General features: G+C 35.2%; 1 protein-coding gene across 1 annotated transcript in view; it reads right to left on the bottom strand.

The window, feature by feature from the left end:
* Positions 1 to 12,918, bottom strand: part of PTPN3 (protein tyrosine phosphatase non-receptor type 3) — a 127,513-nt gene that overhangs the window by 9,195 nt on the left and 105,400 nt on the right. Inside the window, exons 21-26 of the mRNA XM_066185292.1 lie at positions 11,402 to 11,492; positions 11,093 to 11,154; positions 10,088 to 10,234; positions 7,850 to 7,978; positions 1,791 to 1,936; positions 980 to 1,115 (exon numbers count right to left, since the gene is read on the bottom strand). Coding sequence (XP_066041389.1) covers positions 980 to 1,115; positions 1,791 to 1,936; positions 7,850 to 7,978; positions 10,088 to 10,234; positions 11,093 to 11,154; positions 11,402 to 11,492 — 711 coding nt within the window. The remainder of the gene's footprint in view (positions 1 to 979; positions 1,116 to 1,790; positions 1,937 to 7,849; positions 7,979 to 10,087; positions 10,235 to 11,092; positions 11,155 to 11,401; positions 11,493 to 12,918) is intronic.

Here is a 12,918-nt window from a genome sequence, read left to right as displayed (position 1 = left end):
CCCAGAAACCCCTAAGTGTGATATCGAATATGAGCCGTGAGGCTAGCTGGAATGCAGGCATGGGAATGTGATAGAGCATCCAGGATAGATTGTAATATTAACATGCATCTCTCTGGTATTCTGTTTTCTCACAGCTGAGTGCTTGCTTCTGTGTCTTCTTTACAGCACAGTATGCCAATTTTGCTCACTGGCTTTTCACAACAGTATCTGCTTTCTTCAGAAATAACAGGTGAATTTAGTTTCACAGCATTGCTCCTACAGATCATCCCTCTCCTAATTGTGCTGACAGCAAGCAAGGTAAAGAATCCTATTTGAGATAGTAGTTTTCCATACCGGGAGTCTGACTGTAGCTGTATTTATTACTATTCCCCGTATTTTTCAGTTAAGTCATAGTGGGGCATGAAAGGACAATTCTGGCTGATTTCTGTTGTAACAAAAGGGATTCAGTCTTCTGGCAGCTGAAGTTTCCTTCAGGTTTTTACATCTGGTTCTCAAGAAGACAAATTCTAGAATGTTGAAGCTTCTTATAGAATTTCTACTCTAAAGTGGCCTTTTGAAAAGCCACTTCCTTCTTTTCAAGCCAGCCCACAAACACTTTGATTTTACCTTCAACTTAATAACTTCCTTGTACTAGAATAAAAAGCAAAAATTTGTTCTAGCTTCTTGCAGAGCATTTAGACAAAGGACCCTGAACAGATGATCAGTACAAGTCTGACTTGTACTTATCTTCTAACTAAGAATGTATTGAAATAAATTATATTTTTGTGGCAAGATAAGAAGTATTTTAAAAATAGATAAATACCTCATTAGCAAAGCAACCTTTGCCACTGTGCTACATTATGCTAAACTTATGAAGTTTGAAACATAATGGCAACTGAAAATTCATACTAGTAGATCCTTAAGAAAATTTTGGACATGTTTTATAACTTGACAAGTGCAGTACATGTACAGAAAATGATGCTTCCTCTCCATCACTTACTGATGTTTGCACCATCATAGCTCTCTGATCCCGCATTTTCCGTACAATATCCAGTGGATAAACAGGTTGGTTCCTTTCAATTAAGCACATGGCTGTTTCCATAGTGACCAACACACCAGTGCGACCGATTCCTGCACTGTGAAATGCAACAGGAAAATAGTCTATAAAATTAGGTTTTTGCAATGCACCAAATTAATATCACAGTCTTAACAGTAGGACAGCCTTGGAAATTACAGGAAGACCCTAGAAGAATTCAAAGAGAGTGCAAAGTTTATTTTTACAGCAATATTTCAGTAATATTTTCTGGCAATTACTAAAAATAAAATATTTTTTAATATAAATAAAACTAAAACTTCACCTAAAGTAAATGCATTTTTAAACAGTTAAACTGCTCAAACTGTACTGGTTTGGTATTTTTGTCTTAAAAAAGGTAAGATCTAATTGACTGTTTTTATGACACACATACTTGAACAGCAGGAAAAGAATTTTTGCAGTACCATTCAAAATGAGATTACAACAGTGGTAGAGGATAAAAAACAGTGAACAAATTAAATTGCAGATTATCAGATCTGTGATAATTACGTGACTAAGCCATTTCACCAAAATGTTGCAGGAGAAAGGGAGACAAAGTAAACTCATCCTTTAGATGTGACATCAGCATTTCTTTCATCAGCAGTAAATGCTCGTAGCGCACAGTTTAACATATTAATCTAATTCAAGGAATCTCCTGTCTTGCGGACCAACTTTTCCCAACAAATGCTTATTCTAAGGCTGGAGCAGATCTATAATCAGAGTTTTAAAACACAAGTACCTGCAGTGAACAAGAATGGGCTCATTCTTTACTCTCTTTGGTCTCATGCAGGTCACGAACTCCAAGAAGTCCATGGAGTCATCAGGAACACCATGATCAGGCCAAGCTACATACTGGAGATGGGTGACGGTGTGTTGTTGTTCTGTCTAAAATACAGTAAAGTTTTCAAAAAATTGCCAGTGTTATGACTCCTGTATTAATGTTTACTAAACATAAGTCATATTTTCACAGCAAGTGTTTTCCGCAGATGCAATAAGAGCTAGATGGTGTAGAAAACGTTTGTGATTTTAAAATTCAGTGTGAAGTATGGACATGTAATTCTTGGAAGGAATTCATAAGGCATAACATTTTCTAAAAAAATCAGGTATCAAGTTTAACTTCTGTGATCTAAACATTTTAATTTTTTTGATTTATTGACTGTTACACTTTGACATCATTGATTCATCTGAGGTAAAAAGCTACAAGAAATAAGCATAACAGTACTATAAAATAGTGTAGAACTGGTTGGTTGGAAGAAACAACTGAGAACAGCAGAACTACTGAGAACAATATCAATATACCAGGGGTTTAGGGTCTATACAATCTATTGTAAATATGACTGTGCACACTTACAGATTCAGGTATAATAAAGTTGCCTGCAAAACTTGCTAAATCTGATTTCTGTTAAAAACAGTATATATACATGTATATCATTCATATATACATGCTGATTGTATTTATATATATATATATGAATGACATCTGTATGATCCACAGGAGATACTTTTATGTATGGAAGCAATATAATTAGTTTTAAAAGTCTGTTGTATAAAGACTTCTTGCTTTCAATTAATTATATGTAAAACCCCCACGGTTTTACAGAAGTTCTTTAGCATTTTGTTAACATTGATTATGAAATCACTCAATCATCTCTGCATTCAGATTGGGCTGAACTGATATGCTGCAGATGTAACTAATGGTTAGGGTGGGAAGGAAAAGACCTAAGATGCTCGTGAGCTCTGCTGCCCCGTGTAGTGAGGATCTCAGTCTTTACAAACTGAGACAATTCTTCATGTTCCTTTATTCTTTCCATACATTTTGCAATAGTTAAGCTGTTACCTGCATTTAATTTATGTCCATTACCAGACTTAACATTTGGCATCCTTCTTTATAAAACTCTCCTTTATGACTGGATTAGTCTATAAAAGCTGGCCTTTTCCTAGTGGTCCACACAGGAATGTTTTTGTGATGCTAGTGACTTTAAAAGATTTTTCCCCTTTCCTTTATGCTCACAACTGCTGAAATATAGAACCTGTTTTAAATGTCTTCAGCTGCTTGTTTCCCTCTCCCACTTGAGGAAGTTCCATTCCCAGGGAACAGGCTAGTAGGACACAAAAGATGGAATAAGTACTACCTATTCTATACTATAAGTACTAAGTAGAGTCTTAGAGAATACATTTATTCCAGTCAAAGCAACTGCAGAAATTTACAATTGCCCACAGGGACAAAAAGAAAAATGACACAGTTCATACTTTGCTTCTTAAAAGCAGAGCCTTAACAATTAAAAGGTCCAGCATAAGGCCCACATGAACAATGTAATCTAACATTATTGAACATGCTCACTGTAGTACAAATTACATTGGGATCTACCATCCATGTCATCAAAAGATGCACAATGATCAGGATCTTGGCATGAAAAAGCATGCATGGCCTTTTGCTATCCAGCTCTACTGAGTAAAAAAAGTTGACCCTGATCAAATGATTACCACTCACAGTTTTCTGAAATGCCACAAATTAAAAAAATACAAAAACATGCCTGGAAAATGTCATTAAAAACCCTCCTTTGAAAATATGCACATGCTTAATCAGAACCTCTTCAAAAGGGAAAAGAGGTAAAGTGACAATTACGACTAACAGTTTGAGCTGATTCTCTTAAATCAGAGATGTTTGAATTACAGCATCCTGGTGAAACAAAGACTTGATTAATTTGAAAATTATCCAAGACTGAGTACCCAGTTGCCTTCCATGTGCTTCAAGAACTTAAAAGCTACACAACATGGATAAGTGCCAGTGGCACATCTGAGAAACAGTGACAGTGATCTGTAGGAGCAAAAAGTCATTTTGCAAGCTCAGAACAAAGGGAAGTGCTGATTGACTTTTTACTTATCAGTACTTCAGGCTCAAATAGAGTGAGCTGCATTTAGTTAAAGAGTTTACAGACATTAGGTACAAAAAGTACGTTACATAAGACTCAGAGTGAGAATACACAAAGAACATGCACTTAGTCCTCAAAGCTGCTGCTTTTGGTGTAAGCATCTTCAGTTTCTGTTATGTGTTCTGTGTGTTATGGTGTTTCTTAATTATCCCAGGTATGCCTCAAGCCTCAGTGTAGCCTTCCAGTTATTTCTGCTTTGACATGATCAGTTTTGATTCTTTTGTTGAGCTCTTCTGAGATGATTCAAAATGCTGAAACTTGACTATTCTGCCACTTGCCCTCCAAAATGCACAAGTATTTTAAAACACTTTGTTTTATTAGCTATTTAAACCAAATGTAAATACATTTATGTTAGAATTAGTTTTTCTATGTCCAAGTTTTTATGTCTCATGCAGAAAATGTCAAAGCAGTACTCTGATAAACTCCAGATTTTTAAAGCTTATTTTTAGTGAGGTTTTTGGATTTTTAAAAAACATAATATCTTCAAGTCTAGTGAAAGTAATTTTTTCAATACAGAAAATGACAGCCAAACAACACCCCACATGGAAATAACTTACATTAAAAGAACATCACAGTTACTAAAATCTAGCACTTATACATAAAAAAATGCTAGAATTGTAGTTGTTGATTCCATAGTTAGCCCTAGAGTACATGTTCTGTTAGCAATACTTATTTTTAAACACTATTCCTGTCAGATCTTGCTCTTTTATACAAACCTGATAATGGAAAATAAGAGATAACTTCTCATATTCAAGTTATTAATCAAACCACGATTCTCTGCAACTCAGTTTAAGTCTTTTCCACAATTTTTTCTTTCACCACTGAGGTTTTCAATGACAGTCATTCTAATGACTGATAAATGTATAATTTTTCTTCATAAATATATGGCTTTACTAGTCCTGTTTTATGAGTTTTGGAGAAAGCGAGACAGCAACAGCTGCTTACGGCTCAGTTGCTATTTTTGCTTAACTCGACCTTGTACACCTTGCTATTCCAGAATTTTTTTTTTTATTTTTTTTTTTATTTTTTTTTTTTTTGCATTCATGTGGACTGATTTCAATGGAATTCATGTATTTGGTATTTCTCCAAATCAATTTAAAAATGATGAACTGAAAAAAATTAGCCCAAACAACAGACTTCAGTAACACTTCAGGATTATGTAACTTGCCCAGTTTATGATCAGCCCCTTGGCCAGCATTTAGCTTCTTCATGGCATTGATCCACATTTACTTTTTAAGGAGCTACAGAGGTCTAAGACATCATGTTTGTCCCCAGCTGTTTGTGGTTGTGCTTCTGATAATGGTTCTTTTCATTACAGCAAAATCGTTCAGCAAAAAAAAAAATCTCTGACAAAATGATGTACTTGTCCCTACCCATCCTGAGCAAATTCAAGATACCTGACCACAGCAGCATCTTCATTGTGCTTAAGATAACGTCCTAGATTTTGTACAGAAGCACGTGTTCTTTTCCAGTGAGCCTCTTATTTGGGCTGAAACTCCTGACAAAGAATAGGGCTGTCACAGGTAATGCTTCAAATTGCTGCTCCAACACTTGGAATACAGCTGTACTGTCAAGACCATAGGCACAAAAATAACCATTTTTCATCCTTCTGCAGTTTGCAGCCTTGCTTACTATAATTACATCAAAGGCAAATTTCCTTATTTCATTCTCCTTAAATGATAGCCTCTCCCTGATTAATAAAAGATTTGTGTGCTCTTCAGAAAATCAACACAAAGAACTGAGAATCATAATGGTCATATAGAAAGTAGGAAATTTAAACTTGAAATGTCAACTTAATTCTTACTGTTGTTAAAAACCAAGGAATAGATTTTGCATTTCAATGTTTCCTTTAATGTCCTTTTTCACAGAGGTTATAACATAATCTTCAATAATGAGACAAAAAAAAAATCACAATGTAGAACTAAATTAACCCTGAAATGGTCTTTTTATCTTCTAAGCAGGAAAAGGTATGCTCTTTGCCAGAAAGCTTCACAAACATACCTTGAAAGCTGAATCTGAATGATCAGGGTTAAAGTCCTTTAGTTTCTAAAGAGTAGATACTCTGGCAAGTGGCATTTGGCATTTCTTGGACAACCGTTCACACATTTTTATGCAGCCATACACACTTGCCATAACACTTCTAACTTACTTTTGTTATTTGTCTCTTTATGTTTCAAAACCAGTGAGATTTAATGGCCAATCATACATTGCAAGGCATTTATTTTAAAGGAAACTGAAAGAAAATTTGTTTCTCGGCTTCTTATGCATTTTTGTCAAGGATCATAAAGAAATACATATCTTGATTTACAAAATAGTGCACTGTGTGATGAACTCTGCACTCTCACTACATGATTTCTTTCTGTTTGTTCTGGTCCCCGAAGTGTTCTGAAGCTTTAAAAAAAAAAAATAAAAAGCCTCAACCAACCCTAAACCCCCCCAAACTTAGTGCTACAGTATAGATTTCAATCTTGGTCTTGAAAAGAAAAAGCAGGAAATTAAACCTTTCTTCATTTTATGAGCATTAGAAAGGTTACAAATAAATGATTTGAGTGACAAGGACTAAAAATTTGGGCACATATAGTTGCAGTACTACTTTTATGAGGTTAATTTCTTCTGTGCCAACATTCAAATTGATCACTTACAGAGTAATTGGCCAAAATACAGAAACAAATATCATGCTGCTCCCTGACTGGGCAGTTTCTTGTATCTAGAAACAGAAGTACTGTAAACTGTCTTAACTGAAAAACCTTTAAGTACTGACATCTGACATCTCTCACATGACTGCAAAGGAAAACTTAATCACGTTAAAACAAATTTGGATGCACTGTCAAGTGAGAGAGTGTCAAGTTACAAACGGATGAGACTAAAGTATTGGTCATCTTGCTGTAAGAACATTGATTAAATTTTATATTTTAAAACAGATATAGCCTTTTCCTTGCTCACTCATTAATACTAGCAATTCTGGTAACAGTAAAAGCTACTTAACTATACAGAAGTTTAAAAGACTGCAAATTAGCCTTTGGTCAGCGTACAGTGATTTCTTACACATCTTATGATAGCATAAACCCTTCATCTTTTTAGAAAATACCTGTGGCCATAGAATTGCGGAGAAGAAGGGAAAAGGTATAAGAAATGCAGGTCAACTTAGAAACAGAAAGCAAATTTCAACTCCTACAATTCAGGTTGTAGGAAGTCTAGATGTGACCTGAACACAGATTTCACAACACAAGATAATATGCTGTGTTTTGCCTTCTCTTTGCTTCCTCACTCCCTAGACATTAGCATGAAAGTATTAGGAGTTATGGAATATAAGTATTTTTCATAAATTGAACACATTTCAATTGAGATGCATATGAACCTGTTTCTTTTTTAAAATCTGACTAAAGACAGTGAAAAGGAACTGGTGAGATTCTGCATTTCCTTCAAAACAACTTTATTATGCTTCACTTCTTTATTAGCTGCATGTGCTATTAACCGAGTGACCCATATTTCATCCTTGAAAGAGCAGAGTTACTTAGGATAAAAACTCTCATTATAAATCAAAGCACTTATGAAGAGTCAGTGATTGCAAAACTGTTTAAAGAAAAGCACTAAACTTCCTTATGACGCTTATTATAGTACCTGTATAGCATAACTTATTCTAGAGCTTCAAAAAGTGTGTCTTTGAAGAAGCTCTGAAGAAATAATCATACCATGTTGGTCCACATAATACACACATAATCTATTTTAAAAAAGTTGTCTGCGTGTATATAGTCACACATCATATCCACACACAGAGATATACATTGCCACAGTCTTTATCTACCCACCTCGGAATGCATTCATTCAGCTTGTTTGGGGATAATTAAAGGCAAGGGGCATTTACCTCAACATTTGTAATGACCATTTCTCTGACAACATAAGCAATTGTGCAGTCTTCAGAGTGGCATTTGACACGGAAGCAGCCATATTCCATGACATCTGGTGGATCAGGCCAATACTGATGACATTTGGTCTGTAAAGAAAATTAGGCACACATCAAGACTGTTGTATGTATACAAGGCCGCCTGTTTCCAGCCTTCCTTCCTATGTCATGGTTCAGGGAATTCAAGGAGGTACAAAATCTGTTTGAATTTACTGGTGAGATTTTTTTTTCCATCCAAAATGAAAAATAACAGGACAAAATAGGTCAAGTTCTCCATAAACATCTGTTTTAGTGATGGGTCAATTGGATGCATGATGCTTTGTCTGTTGTTTACCTGTAATTGCTAGAATGACTTCTCAAGGCATAATGTGGGAGAATAAAGATGGATTTATTCTGTCTTAAGAAAAGAAGTGCAGGGGTTAAATTTGAAACTAACTTTAGGCATCTAATAGCAGGTTACAGCAAAGGCAAAGCCACACCTGTCTTGAAAGTGAACAACGAAAGGACAAGAGGCAACTGTAAATAAGTAATAAGGGAAATTCTGACTAGATGTTGGCAAAAAAATTCCAGAAAGAAGAATAAGCACAGAAACAAGAAGCCCTGTGAGAATGTGGAATCTCCACCTGTGGAAATAATTAAAACTTTGATGTGACACTGCAACCTGCGCAAAATTTAAAGTTTTTGTTGTCTGTAACTTTCAAATTGATACAGAGTAGCATGAGCTGGAATTTTTGAGAAGTTAAAATTTCTTAATTTACCTTTAATAGAGCTCAATTTTCAGAGGCTTGAAATCAAAATTATAACCATTATGCCTGAAAGTTTTACTGTGGTAATTTATCTTAACTATTTTCCCCTTCAAATTTAAGCCAAAATAACGTATCCATTTCTGAAAAAATGTTCATTACTGTGGAGAAAAAAAAAATCCTATCATATAAATCTTAACAGCATTGGAAAGGGATAGTCTGGAGTGTGAAACCTCCAAGGACTAGGAAAACGTTTGGCGTTTGGCATTTGCCAATGGGGACATTCTTGACAAGGACATACATCTTTTTCTATGCCTGAAAGTTCACCCACAAACTGGGCAAATCTAAGCAATTTCTGAAAGCAAAAAAACTTCATAAAAGTGTCTGGTGTGCAAAGGTACCAGCAGGATGATTAGAAGCTATCAACAATTGCCTTGAAGTTTCCAACTGACTGTATGAACTCCAGACTATTACTGATCTGGTTTCTGCTCAATAGAAGGAAACGAACACACCAATACAATCAAAAGATGAAGGGAACATTTTTATGTCAGGTGATGCTCAATAATGTCTGCTTCCATGAACAGCTACATAACATGACCATGGTTAGAACCTAAATGTTGCTTAACTGTACTTCCTTACACCTCAATTTTTTGGTGTTTAAGACTTAAAATACTCACTCCCTTGCTTTTTTAAAGACACTGGGTTCTGACTGGGGTGCCAGATAAATTTGATAATGTAGGACAAATCGCATATGAAATATAGATAAAGGCTACAGTGAAGGCATAGAGGAGTCACCACCTCCACCTCTTAAAAAAATCCAACTGTTGAGCTTTCAGCTTCTAGAGCTTCATAACCAATACCCTCTCATTTAATCTAAAATTTAATCTTTAAAACTACAAAGGACAAATTAAATCATTATATACCAGATTTTCACTGTGCTATTCCAAAATTCAAGGAGAGACAGAATTTTTCTTAATTAAAAGAATTATCAGAGCAATTCTAGGAAGGAGCCTGAGATGTAAATAAAAATAAGCAAGTTGAATTCTGACCACTAGTACATACCACAATGCCAGACTCCTTTTTACAGCTAGACTACAAGGTTTGCTCAACCCACTCAATGCTTCCAGACATTTTCTGAATCTTTTGGAGAGAAACTGCCACATGGAGGATAATACTCAAGAGAGAAAAACAACAGCACATAGTACCAGTCTGACCAACACAACAGAATGAATGCAGTGATTTCTGTTTATCAGACAGCTGATTTGTTTGCAAAGCAGCATAACAAAAAGCAAGTTGAGGGCCATCTGCTCTGTCTAAGTAATTCAGAAAGCCTGGCCTTCAGAAGAATGATTCAACAGCGTAAGTCGGCCTCTTGTAGGGTTATTTAACCATAACAATGAAAAAAGTTCAAAGGTACAGTACATTTCTTCAGCATACAAAGGACCTGGGCACTTACCCGTCCTCGTTCGGTGAGAGTTGTTAACATGATGATCAGCGATAATTTGTGATCCCAGACCACCTGCCAGAAGTGTGCACATGTGTGTGGAAGAGGCCCCTGAGTAGCAATGTACCGGTTCACAATGCCAGCAGAAGGAATTTCCATCTACAGAGGGAAAGAAAAATCCTATGTTAAGTTCACTCTCACTATTCAAGTACCTTTTTAACTCAGCATTTCATTCCAACAGGAAGCTCTGAGGGAAGATTAAGGCAAAAAGCTAAGTAATAAGACAACCAAGATTAGAATTTGTTATATGAAAAACTTTAAAGTCATTAATTTAAAACAGATGCAAAGCATGGATTCTATGGTCCTTTGTGCTGAACTACAAACAGAGGATTAAGAGTGAAAATGTGTTTGAAAACATGAAACTGCAAAGCTTTCTAAATATTCTTTAGTATTTAGTAAGCAATGATGCAAGGTACATACACCAAAGGTATAGCGAAAGCTGTTTATTGCCTGATACTAAACACAGGAAGTTAATAACTGACTCTGTGTTTTAGGTACTTAGCTCATGGATCTGACCGAAATATATACACATTTTCCCCTCTTTTCCCTGACTCCCAGCCTACACTTGATTGATTAGGGAAATCAACGCTCTAGTTTATCTTCTGGATCCTTCATAGCATAGCTGGTAGGTCATAAGTGGTTCTAGAGGGGAAAAAAGGCTGAGTTTTACAAAGACAACCTCAGCATTTGAAGTATATGGAAAAATAAAACAATTTTTACTGGTTAAAGACTCTGCACATATCATAGTGCATCACTACAGGGTAGCATCCACAGTGTATTAGGATGGTCACCTGTTTCACAACAGGCACTATTTTTTAGGTTATGAAATTTTACATCTTTTGCATTTACAAATCCCCCAAATTAAAACAAAATATCCTTATTTGAAAAAAAAAAGTCTAATTCTGTCTGCTTTAGTAATATAGAAAGTGAGTAAATGCAGGTCTCTATATTACTTACATTCACATAATTTGCATTAATGTAATCTTCATCTCCTTGCAATATTATCCTTGTGGCATCATCTGCACACACACAAGAAAGAGAGAACAAAATTAGCAATTAAAAGACATACTTCCCCTTTATTAAATTTGAAAAAAAGCTGAGGAGTTGCAGAAACACAAACAGCAGAATACAAACAGAAGAAATTACCTTTTGGAAAATAAAATGATGAATTATATGACTTCAATTATATAATGAAATCTTTAATCAGCAAGTTCAATACAGCAGTTTTAAAAAGGAAATTAGGCAGAAACTGTACTTGAGACTCACAAGGTAGAACATCTTTGTATCTATTCTTGTCCATATTCTGAGGTACCTTTGCACATGTAACAGCCAATCCTGGTTTCTTTCTATAAAGTTGCTGCAAAGTAGAATGAAAAGTTATAGGATTTTGAGGGATGTGATTCTGCTATACAAACACTAATTACATTCATACAAAAATATATAGACTAAAAAAAAAATACATATTTCCTTTAATGCTTTTCCTATCCTTCTGCAAAATTCACTTAAGAGATTTGTGTATTTAACACAACAAGAATTTCTATTATTGGTAGCCCATCAGGATAGGTAGAAGAATTTCTAGGGAAAAAAACAAAAAACAAAACCAGCATGTGAGCATCATGGATATGAAGTGTTGCTCTGCAAGTTTGCCTTCTGCTTTTAAAACTGCAGACCAGAAGGATAACAGTGGTTGAGGGTGGAACAAGAGAGCAATGAATGGCATCAGAACAAAAAAACACCTGCAGAAATACTCTCTAGAATCAATTATAATACAAAAATTTTAGAAAAATTTTTATTTTCTGGACTAAACATATCCATTTCAATCCTGCAAGTACCTAAAAAATGAAAACTTCAATGTATCTCTTAACATGTGACTTCTTTGCTTTTGGGCCAAGCCCTATGTTGCAGACTTTATCTGGAGTAAACATGGACATATGAAATGGGGTATATATAATATGTGCATAACCAAAATTTTGAGGTTGGTGTTAGGTTAATGGCTGGACTCTATGATCTTGGAGGTCTTTTCAAACCCTAATGATTTTTGCTTCTAAGGACATCAAACAAGACAAAAAGAGGAACAGAGGGGAAAAAACAATAACAAAACAAAACAAAAAAAAAGCAAACCCCCCTCCACAACAACATCAAAAAGAAAAAGTCAAGCAAACCCACAAGAACTGTCATTATACAGCTATAGCTTTTGTGCATTAAATATACATGAAAGCACCTTACAACTGAGTTATTAATCTGGCTGTGCCAAAGTTTTACATCCTTCACTGAACACTTACCAAAGTGGTCATTGTATCTTACATGTTTAATGAAGATTTTGAATATGGTTCCATATATAAAATGGAATGACACAAATAGGAGGCTAAATTCCCCTGCATTCTGGTTGAGAGGAAAAGAGCAACACACCAAAAATATTTATTCTACTGAGATTTGTTGGGCCTTAAAATTCTGTATCACAGTTCACTGCACTTTTCAACTTATGCAACATAAACAAGCCATGTGAGGAGAAAATGTGATAATATATGTAATGGAAAAGCTTCTATCTGTTATACATCCTACTTTACTAAAGCCAGGTTGCAGTTTCTGCCTTTTTTAGGATGACAAGGAAGAAATAATTTAAAGTCAAGCAACCATTCTCGAGCCTCATTGTTGCCTGGCAAACAGTCATTTGCGATTGACAGACCTCCTAAATTCTGACTAAATGGAGGAAGATATTCTGGAAAAACTTGATAACTTGATTATTCACACTCTACTGGCTAATTATATACTATTTTATACTA

The sequence above is a fragment of the Chamaea fasciata genome, unplaced genomic scaffold, assembly GCF_029207755.1.
Source record: "Chamaea fasciata isolate MVZ Bird 193981 ecotype frontalis unplaced genomic scaffold, bChaFas1.0.hap1 SCAF_1, whole genome shotgun sequence".
Lineage (NCBI taxonomy): Eukaryota > Metazoa > Chordata > Aves > Passeriformes > Sylviidae > Chamaea > Chamaea fasciata.
The sequence above is the reverse complement of the archived record's forward strand: the minus strand, read 5'-3'. Positions and strand labels throughout refer to the sequence as shown.